Here is a 22,751-nt window from a genome sequence, read left to right on the forward strand (position 1 = left end):
AAGCATCAGGAAAATGAAGCAGGTCATCACTTGCTGAGTCACCTAGGCCACCCCCATATTCCGACCTCCCACTGGTCACTCCACCCCGACTTCACTGCAATGCAGAGGATGGGTGTGAAATTCACACGCTTCCTTAGGGTTACCCTGACCTGGCCCATCAGCTTACTGGACAGGTGAGACAAAGGCGCTGCTGATCTCCAGCCAAATCTAGTCACTCTTTGTAAATGATACTGACTTAGCTGTCAAAACACATCTGAACAGATTGGCAAAGACTAAAAAGTTGGATAACAGATGGAGTTGGCGAGGCTGTGAGGAAACAGTCACTCTCCTAGTTAGCTGGTAAGATTGATCCAACCACTATGGCAAGTACCACCAAAATCACAAATGTGCATGAATTTTGACCCAACAATTCCACTTCTAGGAACTTATTCCATTTTGTTTTTTTTTTTTTTGAGACAGGGTCTCCCTCTGTTGCCCAGGCTAGAGCGCAGTGGTGCAGTAATACAATCACAGCTCACTGCAGCCTTGGCCTTCCAGGCTCGGGTGATTCTCCTAGCTTAGTCTCCAGGGTAGCTGGGACAACAGGCATGTGCCATCATGCCCAGCTCATTTTTGTTTTTTTTTTAGAGATAGGGTTTTGTCATGTTGCTCAGGCTGATCTCAAACTCTTGGGCTCAAGTGATCCTCCTGCCTTCCAAAGTGTTGGATTATAGGCATGAGCCACCAGGCCTGGCCTTTAGGAATGTATTCTATTGCTAAGCCTATCCATGTGCCAAATAAGGTATGTCCACAAGGTCACTCATTATAGCACTGTCATAGCAAAATATTGACAATGGCTCATTATGAAGGACTGACAGAATTACAGGATGATCACACAACGGAATATTATATGGCTGTAAAAAAGGAAACAAGATCCTCTTTACCTACTAATGGGGACTAATCTCTAAGATATGTTAATAAGTGAAAAAGCAAGGTATAAAACAACATGTGTAATGTGCTCTTATTTGTGTAAAAATATTCAAAAATGATGTGTGTGTTTGTCAATGCATAAAACACGGCTAAAAGAACACACAAAAACCATTAACATTGCTTGACTCTGGGGAGGAAAACTATGTGACTAGAATTAGGGACATATACAGCTTTTCATTACGTATCTTTTTGCTTATTTATTTCAATTTTTTTTAAGAGACAGGGTCTCACTCTGTCACTCAGGCTAGAGTGCAGAGGTGCTGTATCACAGCTCACTGCAGCCTTGAACTCCTGTCCTCAAGTGATCCTCCTGCCTCAGTTGCCTGAGTAGCTAGGAACTATAGGTATATGCCATTATGCTCTGCTAATTAAGAAAATTTTTTTTTTTTTTAAATTGAGATAGGGTCTTGCTATGTGGCCCAGGCTGGTTGTCTTTTTTCTTTCTTTCTTTTTTTTTGAGATGGAGTCTCGCTGTCACCCAGGCTGGAGTGCAGTGGCGCGATCTCGGCTCACTGCAAGTTCCCCCTCCCGGGTTCATGCCATTCTCCTACCTCAGCCTCCTGAGTAGCTGGGACTACAGGTGCCCGCCACCATGCCAGGCTAATTTTTGTATTTTTAGTAGAGATGGGGTTTCACCATGTTGGTCAGGCTGGTCTTGAACTCTGAACCTCAAGCTGTCCTCTGCCTTGACCTCCCAAAATGCTGGGGTTACAGGCATGAGGCACTGTGACCAGCTACCATGTATCTTTCATATCTTTTAAATTTGGAGCCATGTGAATGCCTTTCCCGGTAGAAACAGAATTAAAATGTGAAAAATGGCAAGCTCACAAACAATACCAAACCACACAGAAACAAAGTCGAGGTCCACATCCGAGGATAAGCACTCCTGGCCTTGGCATCCCAAGTTGTCCAGCCACGGCGGCTGATTTCATCACAACACAGTTTAGGGTTTAGCTTTCCTCCCCTCAGCTTCCCACCTGGGAGGGGTCGAGAAGGCATGGGAAGCAGTGGTACCAGCTTGGCATCAAGCACTTACCTGCTCCTTCTCTGAATATGGGTTGTTGAGGACGACAGGCACATTGCCCTTCCCCCATAGGTCATTGAAGACTCGGTCGTTCTCCACACCGAGGGGCAGAGGTTTGTGTGATTTGCCGTCCAAATCTCTGAAAGGCAAGGTGGGGCAGGTGAGGAAGGGGACATCAGGAGGGACTGCTAGTTGCTTTGATCTGGAAGTCCTGAGTCTGTACAGAACCTCAGTGGCTCACTCACATAACTCGTGATGAGCCAGCAAGCTTTGGGTACCCAGCCCGCTGCTTTATAAAGATCGACAGTGACACGTGGGAAGGCAGTTCCGGGTGTCAATCACAAAGGGAGCGCATCCAAGGGGACTTTGACAGCTGGCATATCCCTATCTTTGTGGACATCATTTCAGGATGGCAAGGAGAAGGATTTTGCCTGTCCCTCTCCCTTCCTCATTCCATGGATCTGGGAACACAAGAGGTCTGTTTCCTAGTAATAGTCCATGTACCATGAACCCCTGGACAACTTAATGCTCATGACACCTACCAGTGGAAAAAATAGGAGGCAGGAAGGATAGAGAGGTCCTGTGGGCTTTGGGTAACAAGTTATTCTGACCCTAAGACTTCTGGCTTTGAACAATAGCAGCTCAGGACAAACAGAATGATTTGGAAAATAAAGGGAACATAATGACAAAAATAATAATACTATTAATAAGGAGAGATAGCATTTATTAAGCACTTACTATGTGCCAAGCACTTTACATGTGGGTTTTTAAAAATTATTATTTTATTTATATTAGACATGGGTTCTCCCTGTGTTGGCCAGGTTGATCTCTAACTCCTGGGCTCAAGCAGTGCCCCTGCCTCAGCCTCCCAAAGTGCTGGGATTACAAGTGTGAGCCACCATGCCTGGCCATGTGTTTTAGTGCATTTAACTCTCGTGACAACCCTTTGAGACAGGAGTGACTGTTGTTTTTGTTTTTTCCCAGCCTTGTCCTGTCATCCCAGCTGGAATACAGTGGCACAATCACAGCTCACTGTAGCCTTGATCTCCTGGATTCAAGTGATCCTCCTGCCTCAGCCTTCTAAGTAGCTGGGACTACAAGGGTGTACCACCATTATCTGGCTAACTTTTTAAATTTTTTGTAGAGATGGGGTCTCACTATGTTGCCCAGGCTGGTCTCGAACTCCTTGGTTCAAGTGGTCCTCCCACCCCAGCTTCCCAAAGTGCTGGGATTACAGGCGTGAGCCACTAAGCCTGTCAGGAATGATTGTTAATCAGTATTTTATGGATGGGGTAAGGGAGACAGAGAGAAGCTAAGTAGCTCAAGGTCACACAGTAACAAAGGCTAGTATTCCAGCCCACTCATCACATCCATTCTAAAGTAGGGGTTGTCACTGTCATCATCATCATCACCACCACCGTCACCATCATCTTTATCACCACCACTACCACAATCATCACCATAGCCACCATCATTCTCATTGTTACCATCATCATTATTGTAATCATCATCATCTAACTTGCCTCATCAGCCTCCACCATAATCACCATCACCATCCTCATCACCATAATCACCCTCATCATTATCATTATCAACCTCATCATATCCTCATCTTCATGATCCATCACCTTCATTAGCAGCATCACCATTATCACCATCCTCTTCCTCCTCCTCAGCATCATGACCACACCAGCATCTTCAAGACCACCAGCATCATCCTCACAATCATCACATGAGGAAACTATAGTTCAGAGTGGTTAAGTCACTAGCCTAAGTCACACAGCTAGTGATGGTGGATTCAAACCCAGGCTTGTTCTGGATGCTAGAGCCTGACTTTTTTTGGAGACAGTCTTGCTCTTTTGCCCAGGCTGGAGTGCAGTGGTGCAATCCTAGCTCACTGCAGCCTTGACCTCCTAGGCTCGAGCGATCCTCCCACCTCTGCCTCTCCAGTAGCTGGGACTACAGGCGCGCATCACCCTACCTGGCAATGTTGTAAATGTTTTTGTAGAGACAGGGTCTCACTGTGCTGTGCAGGCTGGTCTCAAACTCCCAAACTCAAGTGATCCTCTTGCCTTGGCCTCCCAAAGTGCTGGGATTACAGGTATGAGCCACCATGCCTGGCCAGAATCTGACTTCTGACTCACTAAGTTTTCCTGGCTTCCTGTCCCTGAACTCTAACAGGCTCAGGATGAGGTGATCTCAGCTAGGTTCCACAGGCTGGCCACCCTCTGAGATGGAGATAGGAGTTGGCACCAAAATCCAGATGGCCTCATCAGACCTGTCCTACTCTCTGAGTCCTTCTACTCTCTAAGTACTGCCCTCCTACTTCCCAACAGCCTTTCTCCTTTTGGCTCTCCTATCCAATTTGACTCTGACCATGGCCTCTGTCTGCCTCTAACTGGGCAATGCAGCTTGCCCTGTGGCTCATCTTGGTTTGGGTCCCAGGCATTAAGACTGGCCATTGTCTTGCCTTCTGTTCTATGTTCCTAGCTTTGGGGACTCCTCCATCCCCCAATCTGGTACAATGACAGTCATCTTGGATGAACCAGAAGCCACGGTCCAAGCTCTGAGAGCGAGACCCCCAGTGACCCCTCCAGCAGCTCCCTCTGGGTCACCCAGATACCCTGCCTGCAGTGTTTCACGTTGTCCCTGTGGCCCACGTCAAAGCCACTTCCGCTCTTCTGCCTGGAGAGGTTTGCAATTCGTCAGAGAGAACATTCTGTTTCACCCTCTTCAAAATGTCACCAAAACATACCCAGAGTGGCTCTTGATTACAGGCATTTCCCAAGTTAACGGTTACCTACATGATCATAAACAGAAGTATCGTCTGTTGAGAGTGCTGCTCTAAATGTCACTCAGCTCCCTTTCAGCTCTGAAACTACTGATCCGATATCACATGACCATAAGTGAGGATTCAGCAGAGAAGGGAGGAGGTTAATGTATTTGGAGCCTCTATAACATTCTGGGTACTTGCACAGAAGTTATTTCATTTAATTTCAACAGACATTAAAAGTCCCCATTTCACACATGAAAAAACTGAACCCAGAGGGGTATGTAAGTTTCCCAAGGCCCCATCATCAGCATATAGTACAGCTGGGATTTGAAACTAGGTGTGACTGATGAGCTGCCAAGATCCTGCCTTTTTAATTTTATTTATTTTATCTCACTCTGTTGCCCAGGCTAGAGTGCAGTGGCGTGATCTCAGCTCATTGCAACCTCTACCTCCCAGGTTCAAGTGATTCTCCTGCCTCAGCCTCCTACATAGCTGGGATTACAGGCACACACCACCACGCCCAGCTAATTTTTGTTTTTTTAGTAGAGATTGGGTTTCACCACGTTGGCCAGGCTGGTCTCGAACCCCTGACCTCAGGTGATCCGCCTGCCTTGGCCTCCCAAAGTGCTGGGATTACAGGAGATCCTTCCTTTTTTAAAACAGAGATAGGAAAAACTGGTTAGGATGCTCACTGTAAGCCAGAGGCTACAGAGCAAGTAACCCAACATCTCCTGCGGAGTGAAGCCAATTTACAAAAATTAGAAGGTACAATTACCCAGGCAATTTGGAAATGATCACATGGGTCGTCTTATGCGAATTTGCAGAGGGAGTTTCTTTTACCATCATTCTTTTTTTTTTTAAATCCATTAAGAACTTTGTTTAAATAATGTAGTCGAAGTGTTTTGCCAACAAAAACTTAATTTTGGAGTCCTGTGTGATGGGCATATACATTTTTATTATTATTATTTTTTTAGATGGAGTCTTGCTTGTTGCCCAGGTTGGAGTGCAGTGGCGTGATCTCAGCTCACTGTAACCTCTGTTTCCCAGATTCAGGTGATTCTCCTATTTCAGCCTCCCGAGTAGCTGGGATTATAGGTGCGCACCACCATGCCCAGCTAATTAAAATTTTTTTATTTTTATTTTTAGTAGAGACAGGGTTTCATCATGTTGGCCAGGCTGGTCTTGAACTCCTGGCCTCGAGTGATCCACCCAGGAAGGATATTTTTAATATGGGATCATGAGAAACATCCAGGTTGAACTATTTTGCTTCCCTTCACCCAGAAGCAAAATCAGAAGCAGATTTAGTTCAATTCTCAACCCACAATCTGTCAGTGATAACCAGGTCTGAAGGAAATATCTGGCTTATTGCCACAAATCTGTTCAACCTGGATCCACCTGTTTGCTGGGGTTGCAGGAGCAGTGTAGCATGCTGGTTAAGGATGTGGCTGTGGATTGGGAGGAACTGGGTTCAAGTGCTGGCTTTGCTGGTTATAAACTATGCAACTCTGGACACTTCACCTGTCTCAGACTCAGTTTACTCATCTGTTAAATAGTGTCAGTAATATCTGCAATGATTAAAGGAGGTCAAGCTTATGATACTTAGCAGTGTGGCACCTGCTATCACTCTTACTGCTTATGGAGGATCAGAAAGAAATAGAGAAAGAAACTTCTAGCTCTGTGTAGAACAGTGGCTATTCCTCTGTGCCATCCCTGTCTAGTAGAACTTCCTGCGATGATGGAAATGTCTCATATCTGCACTATCGCATATTATAGCCGCTAGACACATGTGGCAATTGAGCATTTGAAATGAGGTTATCGTCATGGAGGAACTAAATTTTAAGTTTTATTTAACTTGGATTGATTTAAATTTAAAGAGCCAAATGTGGCTTAAGGCTATATTGTCAGACAATGCAACTGCCGGAAACCTGAAGGCTCCAAAGACTGGGAATTGAAGGCATACATGGCTCCAATCAGGCGGCATCTTTGCTGGGGGCTGGTGCCCATGTTGGGGGGTCTACACTCAGACACTTTCTAAGCTGCCATGTCTTGTTCACGGAACCCAGGAATTCGATAATTCTCTACTTGCCTTCCAGACTCTACCTCCTATCATTCTTGGCCCTGATCTCTTGACTCCTCCCTCTTCCCGAGGAGCACACCATGTCCACCCTTACCTTTATACTTAAGCTCCCCAGGTTGCTCTTTCATATTCCCTCTGCTGAGAGCCAACTCCTGCTCAGCCTTGATGTCCCACTTCATGTCCCACCTGTCCTGGGAATTTAATGAGATCATGCATGTAAAATGCCTAGCACACAATCAGCACTAATTAAACATGAGTGATGTATATTTCCATTTAGAACTAAGAAAACTGATGCCCAGAGACATCAGGTAATTTGTCAAAGGTCACACAGCAGGCAACAAGAGCTTGCAGATGAGATGTCTCTCCATTGTTGGCCCAGCTGAGAGTCACTGTGTATAGGGCTTATGTGGGGGGCCTCTGGGAGGGCAGCATTTGGTTGGACCTCATATCTGAGAAGAACCTCAAACTTAGATGTTAGATGTTCTCTCCAAATGGGGTAGATGTGTTGAATATATTCATTCATACATAAATTTAGTAACTCTGTTGTATTATTATTTCGAGACAGAGTCTCACTCTGTCACCCAGGTTGGAGCGCAGTGGCATGATCTCAGCTTACTGCAAACTCCTGGGTTCAAGCGATTCTCTTGCCTCAGACTCCTGAGTAGCTGAGATTACAGACGTGTACCACCACGCCTTGCTAATTTTTGTATTTTCAGTAGAGACAGAGTTTCACCAGGTTGGCCAGGCTGGTCTCCAGCTCCTGACCTCAAGTGATCCATCTGCCTCAACCTCCCAAAATGTTGGGATTACAGGTGTGAGCCACTGCACCTGGCCTGTTTTATTATTTATTCACTAAAAATATATTGAGAGCTCACAGAAGGAGATGGACAGGGCCTCTTTTGACTTCTGAGATGTCTGGATGGTAACTCCCCTTTAACAGAGCTCATGAGTCTTGGTCTTGCCCAGCTGCCTGGAATAATCTCAGTTTAGATTGGAGTTTCTCTACTTCCACACTACTGGTATTTGGGGCCTGATCATTTCTTGTTGCCGGGGTTGTCTTGTGCATTGGAGGATGTTTGAGCAGCATTCCTGGCCTCTGCACACTAGATGCCAGTAGCACCCCATCCTCAAAGTCGTCACAACCAAAAAATGCTTCCAGATATTGCAAAGTGCCCCCTGGGAGGCAAACTTGTACTCCTACCCATTGAGAGGCACTCTCAGTGGTTTAGATGTGGCTGAGCATCTCAACGTGACGCTTCCAACTTCCTCCCCATCCTTGCTCTATGCTCACCCAAGGATCTGCAAGGACTTATTCACCAGCTGTCCCTTGTTCCCAGATGGAATTGACGAGCTCGCCTTCACTAAATGGCCCTCACCCACCCCTCTCAGGTGTCCTTCTCCGTCTGGAAAAGCCATCCCCCAGTGAGCCTGGCATTCTGGTGGCCAGTGTCCCCAGGGCTATCACGTGGTCACATTTGGTGGTTCTCAAACTCCAGGGTGCATCCAAATCAACTGAGGGGCTTGTTAAAATTCAGATTCCTGGCCAGGCATGGTGGCACATGCCTGTAATTCCAGCACTTTAGGAGGCCGAGGTGGGAGGTTCGCTTGAGCCCAGGAGTTCCAGACCAGGCGGGGCAACCAAGTGAGATCCTGTCTATACACAAAATAAAAAAATTAGCTAAGCGTGATGGTGCCTGCCTATAGTCCCAACTACTGGGGAAGCTGAGGCAGGAGAATCACTTGAGCCCAGGAGGCTGAGACTGCAGTGAGGTAAGGTTGCGCCACTGCACTCCAGCCTGGGCGACAGACAGACCCTGTCGCACACACACACACACCCCTCAGACTTCTGAGCTCTCCTCCTAGAGAGTCTGAGTAGTGGGTCTAGGAGGGAACCCTAGGATCTGCATCATCAGAAGCACCCCAGGTGGTCCACGGACACAATGGGAGACCCATTTCGCTGGGAGCTCTCTGGCCCAGGCTCTAGCAGTAGGCAGCAAGGTTCCTTCTGGGTTAGAGATGCCAGCCTCCCTATCTCCTTTCCTTTTTTCACCCTCGTCCTCCTATAAGGCCAGATGTGGAGTTCTGCCTCCCTCCTGGTAAGCATTTTCTATGCTTTCTGGCGAGAACAAAACTAAGTTCTTTTTTCTTCCACTTCACTAGCTGGATGGTTGTACCCAAGCCAAAAGTTGCTTGTGCATCTCTAAACCTTCTGAGAATCTTTGCCAGATCCTTCCAACTGTGGCTTCCTAATAACCAGGCCCCCCAACCTCTTGCACAGAAGGAAAAGGGGTCCTGGGCTTGATTTCCCAGGAAGTTTGAACGTGGGTCGATGGGACCGATGCTGAGCACTTACAGACCCCGAGGATCTGCGAGGGGAACAGGTGGGCCAGGCCCTGTGCTGGGCACAGGGAGGTGGGGGCTGCCTGTTCCGGCCAACCAGACAAGGAGGCCGCCGAGGAGCAGCTGGTGCTGGCAGGAGGCCCTGACCACATTTTTCAGCAGACACCACACTCTCTCTGACTCCTGCTTCTCCTGGCCCTGCACGCTCCAACAGCCTTGGTTTCTGCCTCCACCTGGTCTGGAATGCTGGGAACTGAGTAGGAAGTAGGAAGTAGGAAGACTTGGAGGCTGTGGAGGCCAGGACTGGGGTCTCTGCAAAGCTTTTCTTCTAGATTTCATCATGCTTAGAGTGGGAGGAATGGGAAGTTCATGTTAAACAGAAAATTATGCTTTATTATTATGATTTTTAGAGACAAAGTCTCATTGTGTCACCTAGGCTGGAGTACAGAAGCATGATCATAGCTCACTGCAGCCTCGAACTTCTGGGCTCAAGTGATCCTCCTGTCTCAGTTTCCTGAGTAGCAGGGATTACAGGCATGCACCACCATCCCTGACTAATTTTTAAATTTTTTTGTAGAGATGGGGTCTTGCTATGTTGCCCAGGCTGGTTTTAAACTCCTTGGCTTAAGCAATCCTCCTGCCTTGGCCTCCTAGTGCTGGGATTACAGGCGTGAGCCACCACACCTGGCCAAAAGTATGCTTTCAAGAGGAGGAATTCTACCATGAACGCCGCAGCTGGGAAGTGAGGAGAGGGCCTTTGGGCTCCGTCACAATCATGACTTAATTGTTAATATCACCAAAGGTGGGCAGGATTCTCAAACTCACGTGTCTGCAGAAGACAGGCTGGTGAGGATAGTGTGTGGACTGGGCTGTTTGGATGCTGGAAGACGAGAGACCCCACAGTGGCCCCTTTCCAGCTCCTGCCACTGGTTGCCTCACAAGGATGTAGACTCTGTATTAACAGTTCTTTGGAATTTTTTTTTTAAGAGGCTGGAGACTGATTTCACCACAAATTCACTATTCCGGAAAACTGCAGGCGAAATAAACTCATGGGAGAACTGTGTGTGCTCCTCAACCTTTTTTGCAACCCTTGCCCTAAAAGGATTTTTTGAGTTCTTCTCTTTGGAGGAATGTTCCAGAGAGGTGGAGTTCCTACGATCCAGGTGTGGTGTGACCTGTGATGAGCGTACCAGCCACTGGCCCTCACGAGGAACCTGAATGCTAGTTCTGGAAGAAACCTTAAGGCTCATTTGGTCCACATCTCATTTTTACAGATGGGAAAACTGGTGCCCAAAGAGGTCAAAGGGCTTTCCTGAAGTACATAGCTGGTGGGTGGTAAAGTGGAAGGAGGGGCTAGAAGCAAGGTCAGTGGACTCAGTCCAGTGAGACCTCATAGGGATGGCGGCAGGGATAGCCATTGGTTAGCCCAGGGCCGGGCCAGAGCATTGCTCCATGGTGTTGGTTAGATGAGTGTGGTAGACTGAATAACAGCCCAAGGATCTCAGATCCTAATCCCTTGAACCCGTATATGTTTCCTTAGATGGAGAAAGGGTCTCTGCAGATATATTGTGATGTTAAAGATCTCGAGATGGGCAGATTCCCTGGGGTTATCTCTGTGGGCCCTCAATGTAATCACATGTCTTAATAAGAGGGCTCTGACTACAGAGGGGATGTCACCACGGAAGCCAGATGCTCTGTTCCTGGTTTTGAAAATGGAGGAAGGGGCCACAAGCCAAAGGATGCAAGGAACGCAGCTTTAGACCCTGGAAGAGGCAAGGAAATGAGTTCTCTTCAAGAGCCTCCAGGAAAGAACACAGTTCTGCTGATACCTTGATTTGATATCAGCCCAGGGAGACCAATTCAGACTTAAGACCGTCAGAATGATAAGGGAATAAAGGTGTATTGCTTTCAGCCACCAAGTTTGGGGTGATTTGTTATGCAGCCATAGGAAGCTGACACAATGAGTGAATGGGGGCGGGGACAGGGATGACAGTACGGTGGTTGATGAGCCCACCCAGGTGTCCAGCCTCACTGCCCACCACTCTCCCCTTCCACTCACTATGCTCAAGCCCCTCGAGCTTTCTGTCCCTTGCACGTTCCCACCCGGTTCCTGTCTCAGGGCCTTTGCTCCTGCTGTGCCTTCTGCTAGGAACACCCTTTCCTAGATGTCACATGGTTGGTATCTTTGGCCTCAGTAAAAATGTTGCCTTTTCAGAAAGCCCCTTCCTGACCCCCCGATTTAATGCTCTACCACACCCCAAGCCACTTTTCTTCAAATCACTGTTTTATTTCCTTCATAGCATGTACCACTATCTAAGACGACTGCATTTGTCTACTTATTTATTTATTTAGAGACGGAGTCTCATTCTTTTGCCCAGACTGGAGTGCAGTGGCATGGTCTTGGCTCACTGCAGCGTCTGCCTCCTGAGTTCAAGCGATTCTCCTGCCTCAGCTTCTTGGGTAGCTGGGATTACCTCACCTGGCTGATTTTTGTATTTTTAATAGAGACAGGGTTTCACCATGTTGGCCAGGCTGGTCTCGAAATCCTGACCTCAAGGGATCTGGCCGCCTCACCCTCCCAAAGTGCTGGGATTACAGGCATGGGCCACTGCACCCGGCCTATTTATTTTTGATTTCTTGTCTCTGATATGATTCTTCAAGGGCAGAAGTTCACCATGGAATTCCCAGGGCTGAGTACAGTGTCAGGGCAGAATGGATGCTCAGTAAACATTCATTCCATGAAAAGCGGTGAGAAGCCTCCTGGTTACCCATCATTTTTGGTGGGCGCGCAGGCTTATCCCATGGTTCTTCCTCAGAATAAAGGGCCAGGTACCCACCTGGCAAGACAGCAGGGGCACAGATGGGGAGAGGGTCCAAAGCGAGAGTAACCCCGGGAAGGGTGGATGGGGAGCTGCTTACGTTCAAGTGGGTAAGATCAGAATAAAAGGTGGAGATTCAGGTTGAAGGCTAAGTTACTGGGCTTAGTTCCTTAATTGAAATATACCCCAGCAGAGGGTTTCCAAGCTCTGAGATACATCAAGTGCACCCTGGGAGGAGTGCTTCTGACTCAGACAGTCCTCGAATCAATACTGCCATCGGTCATGCTGAGGTCAGTTCTAATGGAGAGTTCTAACTAGCGTGAGTCCTCTAAGCAAAAACTGAGCCAGTCAGTCATCTTCCCTGCTGTAGAGAAAGCCATGGGGGAACAGACTCCTTCCTTCCTTCCTTCCCTCCCTCCCTCCCTCCTTCCTTCCCTCCCTCCCTCTTTCCTTCCCTCCCTCCCTCCTTCCTTCCCTCCCTCCCTCCTTCCCTCCCTCCCTCCCTTCCTTCCCTCCCTCCCTCCTTCCCTCCCTCCTTCCTTCCCTCCTTCCTTCTCTCCTCCCTTCCCCTTCTCCTTTCTTCCCTCTTTTTCCTTCCTACCCTCCCTCTCTCCTTCCTTCCCTCCCTCTCTCCTTCCTTCCCTCCCTCTCTCCTTCCTTCCCTCCTTCTCTCCTTCCTTCCCTCCTTCTCTCCTCTCCCTCTCTCCTTCCTTCCCTTCCTCCCTCCTTCCTTCCCTCCCTCCTTCTTTCCCTTCCTCTTTCCTTTCTTCCTTCCCTCCCTCCTTCCTTCCTTCCCTCTGTCCCTCCTCTCCTTCCTCCCTCATTCTCTCTTCTTTCCCTTCCTCCTTCCTTCCCTCCTCCCTTTCCTCACTTCTGCTTTCCCTCCCTCCTTCTTTCCCTTTTCTTTCTCCCTTCCCTCCTTCCTTCCTTTCCTCTCTCCTTCCCTCCCTCCTTCCTTCCCTCTCTTCTTCTTCCCTCCCTCCTTCCTTCCCTCTCTCCTCGTTTCCTTCCTTCCTTCCCTGTCCCTCCTCCCCTCCCTCCCTCCTTCCCTCTCTTCTTCTTTGCCTCCCTCCTTCCTTCCTTCCCTCTCTCACTCCTTTCCTCCCTCCTTCCTTCCCTGCTTCCTTTTCTTCCTTCCCTCCTTCTTTCATCTCTCCTTCCCTCCCTCCTTCCTTCCCTTCTCACTTCCTTCCCTCTTTCCTTCCCTCCTCCCTTCCCTATCTCATTCCTTTCTTCCTTCCTTCCCTCCTTACCTCCTTCCTTGCTTCCCTCCTTACTCCCTCCCTCCCTCCTTTCTTCATGCGTTCTTCCTTCCCTCCCTCCCTCCCTCCCTCCTTTAAGGTCTATTCTGGGGTCAAGCTTGGAACTAAATGATGGGGATTCAGAGAGGAATAGAATGTGGCGCTTAAATGGTGAGACCATGGGTGGGAACCAGCCTTGGATGAAGGATGGGCTTTTTCATCCCATCCTTCACCTTCTCTCCACCTGTGTTCCTGCTGTGTTGTCAGGTGGCTATCCGGCCTTTTATTCTGAGGAAGAGCCATGGGATAAGCCTGCCTTCCCACCAAGGTTGCAGTGAAGAAGAAAGGGCATGAGGACCTCAGAGCAAATGAAGAGGCCCTTCCATAAATGGGGGAGTCCCTCCTATTGCTTGAATGAAGCGGGGTCGTGGGCATCCCTCAGGGTGACCTGCATTTGCTACAACAGGCCAGGGGCACTTTCTTTAGTAGATGGCACCCAAGGCCTCAGTTTCCCTTTCAGATGCCGAGAAAATATTCCAGTGTCCTAAAAAATGTGACGGCTAGAAGTCAAGCACACTGTAGCCAACAGTGCAATCTAGAAAGTCAGTAGAGGCCAAGAGTATGAGTTTGGGGTCAAGTCCTGGCTTTGCTACTTGCTAGCTGTGTGATCTGGGACAAGTGGCCATACCTCTCTGAGCCTTGGTTTCCCCATCAGGAAAACAAAGTGCTGTGCATAGAAAACAACTTAACTGACGTAGAGACTGTAGCATGGAGCCAGACTCACTTCCAGTGCTCCATAGACATTAACCAGCCTAATAATTATAAAACTTAGGCTTCCCACAGAAGGAGCTTTCTTCTCTGCCTCCAACAACTGAGTTGATTCTCTGGAGTTGAAATTGACTTCTGTTCCCCCCATCACATTCTCTTGCCTAGTGTCCCTTTAATTTTTATTTTATTTTATTTTATTTTGAGACAGAGTCTGGCTCTGTCACTCAGGTTGGAGTGTAGTGGGGCGATCTCAACTCACTGCAACCTCTGCCTCCCAGGTTCAAGCAATTCTCCTGCCTCAGCCTCCCAAGTAGCTGGGACTACAGGCACGCACCACCACATCTGGCTAATTTTTTTTTTTTTTTAAATTTTTAGTAGAGATGGGGTTTCGTCATGTTGGCCAGGCTGGTCTTGAACTCCTGACCTCAAGTAATCCACTTGCCTCAGCCTTCCAAGACGTGGGAGTAAGGCATGAGCCACCCACCTGGCTTGTCCATTAAGTTCTAGACACTATGAGGCTTCTAGGTAGAACCAGGAGAGCACCCTGTGGCTGGTGCTGTGTGGCCCTGGGAAAGTTGTTTACCTCTCTGAGCCTCGCCCTCATCTATGAAAGTAGGCTGAAACCACACACTCTCCTTATGGGGCGGAATTCAGACACTCGGAAGAGGCTGACAACTATTGTGAAGGGACTTTGTAAGTAACCAAGTGCCCTACAAGTGGGAGGGGTTATCAGAGCACAGGGCGAGGCTGACCTGCTGGTCCAGATGGACGCTGGATCGGGAACCTTGGCCTCTTTGGAACCCTCCTTCAGGGCAGCAAGCTGAGTAACCTGGATATTCTCTTACATGCAGCATTTTAAAGTGACCGTTCCAGCCAGGTGTGGTGGCTCACGCCTGTAATCCCAGCACTTTGGGAGGCTGAGGCAGGCGGATACTTTGAGGCTAGGACTTTGAGACCAGCCTGGGCAACCTGATGAAACCCTGTTTCTACAAAAAAACATAAAGAATTAGCTGGGCATGGTCCCAGGTACTTGGGGAGCTGAGGTGGGAGGATCACTTGAGCCCAGGAGGTGGAGATTGCAGTGAGCCATCATGGAGCCACTGCACTCCAGCCTGGGCTACAGAGCAAGATCTGTCTCTAAACAAACAAACAAACAAACAAACAAACAAATAAATAAAGTGACTGCTCCCAAGTACAGAAGGTGCTGAAACTTTGGGATTCACTACCTCCCTTCCTCAAACCCCCTCGTATTGCTGCCACTGCCTGCTGGAGCCACCTTCCTCTTGGGATGAAGGGATGAGACTGTCTTTAGAGTAAACATCACTTCTCATCCCAAATAAGTGCCACCATCCCGAAACTACAGGGACGCCCCATGGGGGAATGGAAGAGATGTGGCAGGAGATTAAGCCTGTTTCCAAGAGGAAAGAAAGAAAGAAAATGGGGACAACAGAGCAGGAGAGACAGGGCACTGCTGAGAAGCAGTGACAGATCCCTCCTCGGCTTGGCCCCCCGACTGGCAGGTGCGCCCTGGATCTGGGGCTCTGGGCCTGGTGGGCTTCACCGTCACCCAAGCCAGTGGGTTTTCTTGGGCCAGTGACTTCACCCAGCATCCAGGATGCCAGTGCTGATGTCCACCCCTACATGCAGCCTGGATGGAGAGGTCACTGGGAGGATGAGCATTTTCCAAGCAGCCGTGTGCTCTAAGCGGCTTGAATCAAGCCAGGACTGCCTGTTACAGGAGTGACCCCGAAGAACTTTCTCGCTCTGGGATTCCAGTTCCTGACTTGGGACACTGACACCTAAAGAGGTCCTTACTTCAGCCCCTAGGAGGCCATTTGGCAATTTGTGGAGGCAGTTTTGGTTGTTACAAGGATGGAGGTGGAGGTGCTCCTGGCACTGTAGTAGGAGGGAGGTGGCATTAGGGGTGGTGGCCATCCTGCAACACCAGGAACATGAGGGAAGAGAGTCTTGCAAGCCACATGATCTCTGGGACTTCACACATATAAAAGACAAGCTTATATTCCTGGACTGAGATCCCAACTCTCTCCTGTATAAATACGGCTTTAAAACAGACTGAATTTTCCATGCAGCAAATCCACTGGGTAAATTAAGGAAAGATGGATTTACCCATTGCTTTATCAGGAGTCATTCACCATTTTGGAAAATCGCATCACCAAGGCGACGCTGCTCATGGCATTTGAGTTGCTAAAACAACACACCTGTGTCAGTCTCCGTTTCCGACACTGTTGTGTTTGCAGCAATTCTATGTTTAGGTGCAAACATCTGACCATTCCAGTGCGGTCGTGTCTGAACGCTGATATGTTAAATTACAGGCTTTTGAAATTATAAGTTACTTTTATGAGGTCCCCTTCATTTAATAGTTAATGGCATCTTATTAGATTTTAAAAATAAGAAGTGCGAGTAGGTTATATGATCCATGAATTAGTAAAGACACTTAAAAATATGTGTTAAGAAATGGAGGTGTTGGCCGGGCATGGTGGCTCACTCCTGTAATCCCAGCACTTTGGGGGGCTGAGACGGGCGGATCACCTGAGGTCAGGAGTTCAAGACCAGCCTGGCCAACATGGCGAAACCCTGTCTCTATTAAAAATACAAAAATTAGCCAGGCGTGGTGGCGTATGCCTATAATTCCAGCTACTCGGGGGGCTGAGGCAGGAGAATTGCTGGAACCTGGGAGGCGGAGGTTGCAGTGAGCCGAGATCATGCCACTGTACTCCAGCATGGGCAACAAAGCGAGACTCCATCTCAAAAAAAAAAAAAAAAAAAAAAAAAAAAAGAAGAGGAAAAAAAAAGAAATGGGAGTGCTTTGAGTGCAAGCCATTGAGCTAGGAAGACATGCACTATTATTAAGTATCACTCATCCTTAGAACTGCTCACCTAAGTGGGTTTCACAGAGCTCTGTACTTGCTCTAAGCCACCTTCTCCAGACCTTGTCTCTCCTCTGAAGCAGGTTTTTTTGGCTGCTTTTGGGCAAACCACCTCATCATGGTCACAGTTGAGATCAGTGACTAGTGGGAGGACTGCAAGGGATGAGGGAAGCTGAGAGCTTGGATGCAGCCTCCTGAGTTGGGAAATAGGTCTGCAGGGGCACCCACGTCAGGCTGGCTTGTCTCGCCCTCTTGCTTGGGGAAACAAAGACAGGAGACTACTTCCTGAGATGGCGTTTGGAGAGGAACCCCTTGGTGCCTGGTGACACGAGGGCTCCCATGAAGTCCTCCGCATCACACCCAAGCCTAGAGTTCTGCACCAAGCCTCGTGTCCCAGACTGTCAGCTGGGGGAGAGGATCAAATGAACTCCCTGGAGGGGAAGGACCCAGCTCCCAGTTCTCGAAGGGAGGTTGCACTGGGATCCTCTGGGGGACATCTCCACATCGCATACAGAGATTCAGACTCCTGGGGTTCTGGGGGTGTGGCTGAAATAGAGCCCCTGGGAATTCTGATACTCACCCCTCCATGCCCACCCCAGGCCCAGTTGAGAATTGCAATCAAGTGCATGGGACACTAGATACAGCTAGGATTCAGCTGCCCATGGGAAGGGGACTCTGCTTATATAAGGTAAGACAGAGCTCCCATTCCACACTGGTGCTGCTCTTCTCAGGAGAGGGAGCACTAAGGGAGAGGGAGCACCGAGGGACAGCAAGGGTGGTAGAGGATTGGGAGGCAGAGGTGGTGCTTGGGGGCAGCCTTTCGGTAGGGACACTTCCCAAAGCCTCCTGGCAAACAAAGCCAATGCCTTCTGTTCTGGATCCTACAGCTGCCTTAGGATTTAACTCCATGGCATGAGCTGGACTGCTGGGAGACACAGCAAGGCCTCAGGATGCCACCTCCACAGGATGTGCTGCTGGAGGGACCTAGGGGCAGTGGCAGCTCCCTGAGGCCCGGGTTCCAGCCTGGGAGGCCTCCTGTGCTAGTTGTAAGTGACTCAGGCTTCAAATCTCCCCCAGTCAGCTGAATCCCGAAGACGGATCCTGGCTACCCACTCTGGAAATGGACATCCAATGCCACAGAGTTCCCCATGCACGCATCTACCTCACTGAGACGTCACACCATGCTGTGTGTATCTGGACCGAGACTCTTGGTCTTCCTCCTCATGGGGACGAGGACCAAAGGTGCAGGGAGGACTCCAGGCTGTCCCCAGGAAATATACAGAGGAAAAAAGAAGTAGGTTGGAGGGAAGAGGCTTAAAGGGAGGCCTGTGACCCTGGTTTTCCCTCTGCCCAGGGACTTGTGATGGAGCCCCTGTCTTACTCCTTGGGGGGCTCTGGGGTCTTGATGGAATTGGCCCCATTTTTGCCCAGGTGTGAGAAGTTAGGAAAACTCTGATGCACTGGCAGACTGAGGTGGGCTGCCACAGACTGAGGGGCCACCAAAGGGCAGTTTGGGAGGAAGACTGCATCCCATGCAACGCCTCAAACACGTTAAGCACACTCCTACCTGAGGACTCTGCACAGGCTCTTCTCTTTACCTGGAGTGCCCATCCCCTCTCCCACCCCCTGGAAAGCTCCCAGACTTCCTCTCTCCCTTCCTCCAGGCACTTAATTAATTAATTATGAGACGGAGTCTCACTCTGTGGTCCAGGCTGGAGTGCAGTGGTATGATCTCAGCTCACTGCAACCTCTGTCTCCCAGGTTCAAGTGATTCTCCTGGCTCAGCCTCCCAAGTACCTGGGATTACAGGCACCCACCATCACGCCTGGCTAATTTTATATTTTTAGTAGAGATGGGGTTTCACCATGCTGGCAGGTTGGTCTCAAACTCTTGACCTCAGGTGATCTGCTTACCTCGGCCTCCCAAAGTGCTGGGATTATAGGCATGAGCCACCTTGCCCGGCTGTATTTAAATGTTGTCTTCCTAGTGAGACCTGCTCTAGCTTCCCTAGTTAAAAGTTCTCAATATTTCTGATCCCATCCTTTCCTGCCTTTTTTTTTTTTTTTTTGAGACTGAGTCTCGCTCTCCTCTCGCTCTGTTGCCCAGGCTGAAGGGTAGCAGTGCAATCTCAGCTCACTGCAACCTCCGCCTCCCGGGTCCAAGGGGTTCTCCTGCCTCAGCCGCCTGAGTAGCTGTGACTACAGGCATGTGCCATCACGCCCAGCTAATCCCTTCCCCGCTTTCTTTATCTCCTTTACATATATCCCTAACAGACGGTCACGTATCGCTTAACCACAGGGACACATTCTGTGAAATGCATCATTAGGCAGTTCAGCCATTGTGGGAACGTCACAGAGTGCACTCACACAAACCTGGATGGGAGAGCCTACACCACACCACACCTAGCCTACATGGTGTAGCCTATTGCCTCCAGGTGATGAACCTGTACAGCATGTGACTGTAGGGAATGCTGAAGGCAACTGTAACACAATTGTAAGAATTTGTGGATCTAAACATATCTAAACATGGAAAAGGTACAGTAACAATACAGTTTTATAATCTAATAGGATCCCTGATACAAAAGCAGCCCTTTGATGACTGAGACATCATTATGCATCTATAGCACATGACCTCATTACATATTTTATGTATTTATCTTATTTATCACCAGTACTCCCCACTAGACTGTAAGCTCCCCAAGGGCAGGGGATTTGTTGATTTCATTCATTGCTCCACCCTAGAGCGTAGGACAGTGCCTGACACACAGTAGGTCCTCAATGAACATTTGTTAAATGAGTGAATGCAGGGGCCTGGGGAGCTACCTTAATCCAGGCCCCCAGGTTGTCGGTGGGGGGGGAGTGCGGAATGTTCCTGAAGATCTCTAAGTGCTCTGAGGACACTTTGGCGTTCTTGGGGAAAGGGTTGGGAAATCTTGGCCTGGATTTTTTGGTGGCCCCAGACTAAGCCTCCTTCTGAGTATGCCTAGACCCACCCTGGCAGCACTGGGGACTGTAGCATCAGTGCCAGACCTAAGATGCAAATGGAAGGGGGACAGAGAAACTTCTCTCTGTGTTTAAACTCCTGACCCATTATTCGCTGACCACCTGGCCCAGCTGCTGATTTCTCCCCAGAGAAGGAGCTAGCATCACCCACTCTGCTGCCAGCTCTCCTCCTGCAGAGAATTGAAAACATTCATCTGGTAAACATAGAGGTTTGGTACCCAGTTCTTTACATCCTCGTCCCAGCTCTCACATAATCCCAGGAAGACTGCGGTTTTTGGGAACAGGGGCCAATTCTAGACTTTGATTCCCTTCTCCTCCTTTAGAATTTTACACATCCTGGACTGGCTGCAATGAGGAGAAAGCTGATTTAGGCTAATGGTTGCCCCGGGCTCAGCTCTTCCCTCCTGTCTTCCAAGGGGTTTTGCAGAGCCACACACCCCAGGGTGCCATGCACCCATGCCTCCCACTTGCTAGGCAACCTCAGGAAGCGCAGCCTCCACTCCGAGCCTCTGTCTTCTCACTTGTGAAACACAGATTGTAAAAATGCAAGTTCCTGGGTTCCTGGAGGATTACAGGGGATAAAGATGAGAAGACACACTGTCCGCTACCATGATGATTAATTTGCTCTGGGTTTTGTGACAAGAGAAGCATCCTAGAAGCTATGCCCTCTGGCCTCTTGCGAATGTAATTTTAAGTGAAGATCAAGGGGGCCGCCAAGTGGGAATGCATATACAGGTGTCTGAGACAGCCCAGGTTGGCTTCTGGGCTGTGAGGCTGAGTCTCAATGGACGCAAATGTACACACACAAGCATGCGCGCGTGCACACACACACACACCCCCCCGCCGTGGAGCTTACCTGTCCACCTGGATTCCCATATCTTTCATCTCTGCCTTGGCAGGTGCCCCTCCCTTGACCCCTCTGCTCCCACTGGTGAGAAGGTTCAGCACAGGCTCTATCTCCTTGAGCAGTTCATTGTTTTCCCCTCTGCCTTGGAGGCCGACTCTGGCTGCTTTCTTTGCAGGGTCCTGGCCCGGGGGCCTGGGGGCCAGGCCGTTGGCATGGGGGAGCGAGCCAGCCTCCTGCCCATCGTCTTGGGCATGCTGAGGCCCATTCCCAGGACCCGAGGCCCCATCCACTGCCAGGGGTTGTTCTTTGCCGGCCGATGGCTGGTGAGACAGATCCACAGCTTTGGTGGGGGGACCCAGGGGCTGTGTCACCCGGATGGTTTTGGGGGTCCCATCACCTGTAAAGGTGGTCTCCAGGTGCGTGGTGAAGCCTTCAGGGCCCCTCAGAATGAGGACCACGTGGGTCTCGGAGGCAATGCCTCTGAGTACCTCCAGGGCGCTGTCATAGCTCAGGTCCACCAAGGGCCGGCCGTTGACCGCAAGAATGATATCTCCGGCCTGGATGAGGCCACTCTGCTCCGCGGCGCCCCCACGAATCAGGTCGGAGATGATCACGGGTGGCTTACTGACCCGCTCCTTCACCAGGAATCCCAGGCCCCCAACTTTGCGCTTGAAAAGACGAACAGAAATGACATTGGGCTGGATTTGCTGAACACCGAACATGTGATCCTCCATGGTAACCAGCTTCCAAGGGGTCCTGTCTGAAGACCTCACGATGCTATCAGGCCAAGATGATTTCACCAGGAGGAGCCAGGCTTCAGGCTACGCTGAGAGCAGGAGCCGGGGTGACAGGTGCTGACAAGGCTTCAGCCCTCTCTGTCTTTGACGTCAACTCAGCGTCACCCACTCATGGCTGGTGGCCCATCGGTGGCATGATTTCCTGCGTCCGCCTCTCTCCTTATTCTCCAAGGAAGTGATGGTTGACCAGGCAGACGTCAAGAGAGGCAGTGGGATGTGTCCCTAAGCCACAGGTCAGGCAGAGAGGGGAGGAGACGCGTCTGGTGGCTGTGTCTAGAAGTGACGCATGATAGATGTGAACTATTCTCTGGGTATCTTCATTGCCAGCCTGTTAGATGAGGATCAGATCTGAGGCATCATGAGCTGAAGAGGAAGAACAGGAAGGGGATGAAAAGAATTTTACAAAAAGAGATTGAAGTAGAGTGCCCAACACCACCTTGAAAACTGAGATAGAAAATGGAGCCAACTGACAAAGTCTAGCCACAAGACACTCCAGAATTTCAAGCCAACCTAGAAACAAAATCCTTCTTTCTGGAGTTAGCTGCAAAATACCTAGTGTCACTTCCATGATCAACGCCCTCCGGGACGAAAGGGTCTCCCTGGGCAAACCACGGACAATCACCCCCAGAAATCAAGTGACAAGAATCAGAAAACCTCTCTTATCTCTTTCCCACCACGAGAAGTCATCAGTCCAACTTGTCAAGCATTCTAGTTGCTCTCTGTGTCTTGTATACATTTTCCATCCATAGCTCAGGGGCTTAGCTGGTATAGATTTTTGGGCTCTCTTTTCCAGCCGCTCCCAAAGCCCAGTGGAACGGGAATGACACTGCCTTCCACGGATCCAACGATGACGAACGTCAGTTGGCCTTCATAACCATTTTTATAATTATTAGCTTGTTTCATGTTCAAAAGGATAGGCTTAGTCACACTACAAACATGAATACCAAGAAGATGGGTCCACACAAAATTGTGGAAGACACTTTTGCTACACACACAGCTGAAACCCTGATGGAGAAACCTTAGGAAGAGTAGATTTTATAGCCCTAAGGGAAACATAGGAACATTGCAGGTACTCAATGAGTATTAGTTGACTGAAGAAAGAAAAACCCCAAAGACTAAACACGGCAGACACTTTTTGAGCACGTTCGCTCTTAACACATGTATTTTTTATTTCTTCTTTGATCCTAACGATAACTCCTCAAAAGA

At 49.3% G+C, this 22,751-nt stretch overlaps 1 protein-coding gene across 1 annotated transcript in view; it reads right to left on the minus strand.

Moving 5' to 3' along the window:
* NOS1 (nitric oxide synthase 1) overlaps nucleotides 1-22,143 on the minus strand; it is a 121,107-nt gene extending 98,964 nt beyond the window's left edge. The window contains 2 exon segments of the mRNA XM_073021143.1: nucleotides 2,006-2,132; nucleotides 20,758-22,143. Of these exon segments, the coding sequence (XP_072877244.1) occupies nucleotides 2,006-2,132; nucleotides 20,758-21,482 (852 nt within the window). The 5' untranslated portion in view covers nucleotides 21,483-22,143.
* Nucleotides 22,144-22,751: the final 608 nt, after the last annotated feature.

The sequence above is a fragment of the Chlorocebus sabaeus genome, chromosome 11 (assembly GCF_047675955.1).
Source record: "Chlorocebus sabaeus isolate Y175 chromosome 11, mChlSab1.0.hap1, whole genome shotgun sequence".
NCBI classification, from domain to species: Eukaryota; Metazoa; Chordata; class Mammalia; order Primates; family Cercopithecidae; genus Chlorocebus; species Chlorocebus sabaeus.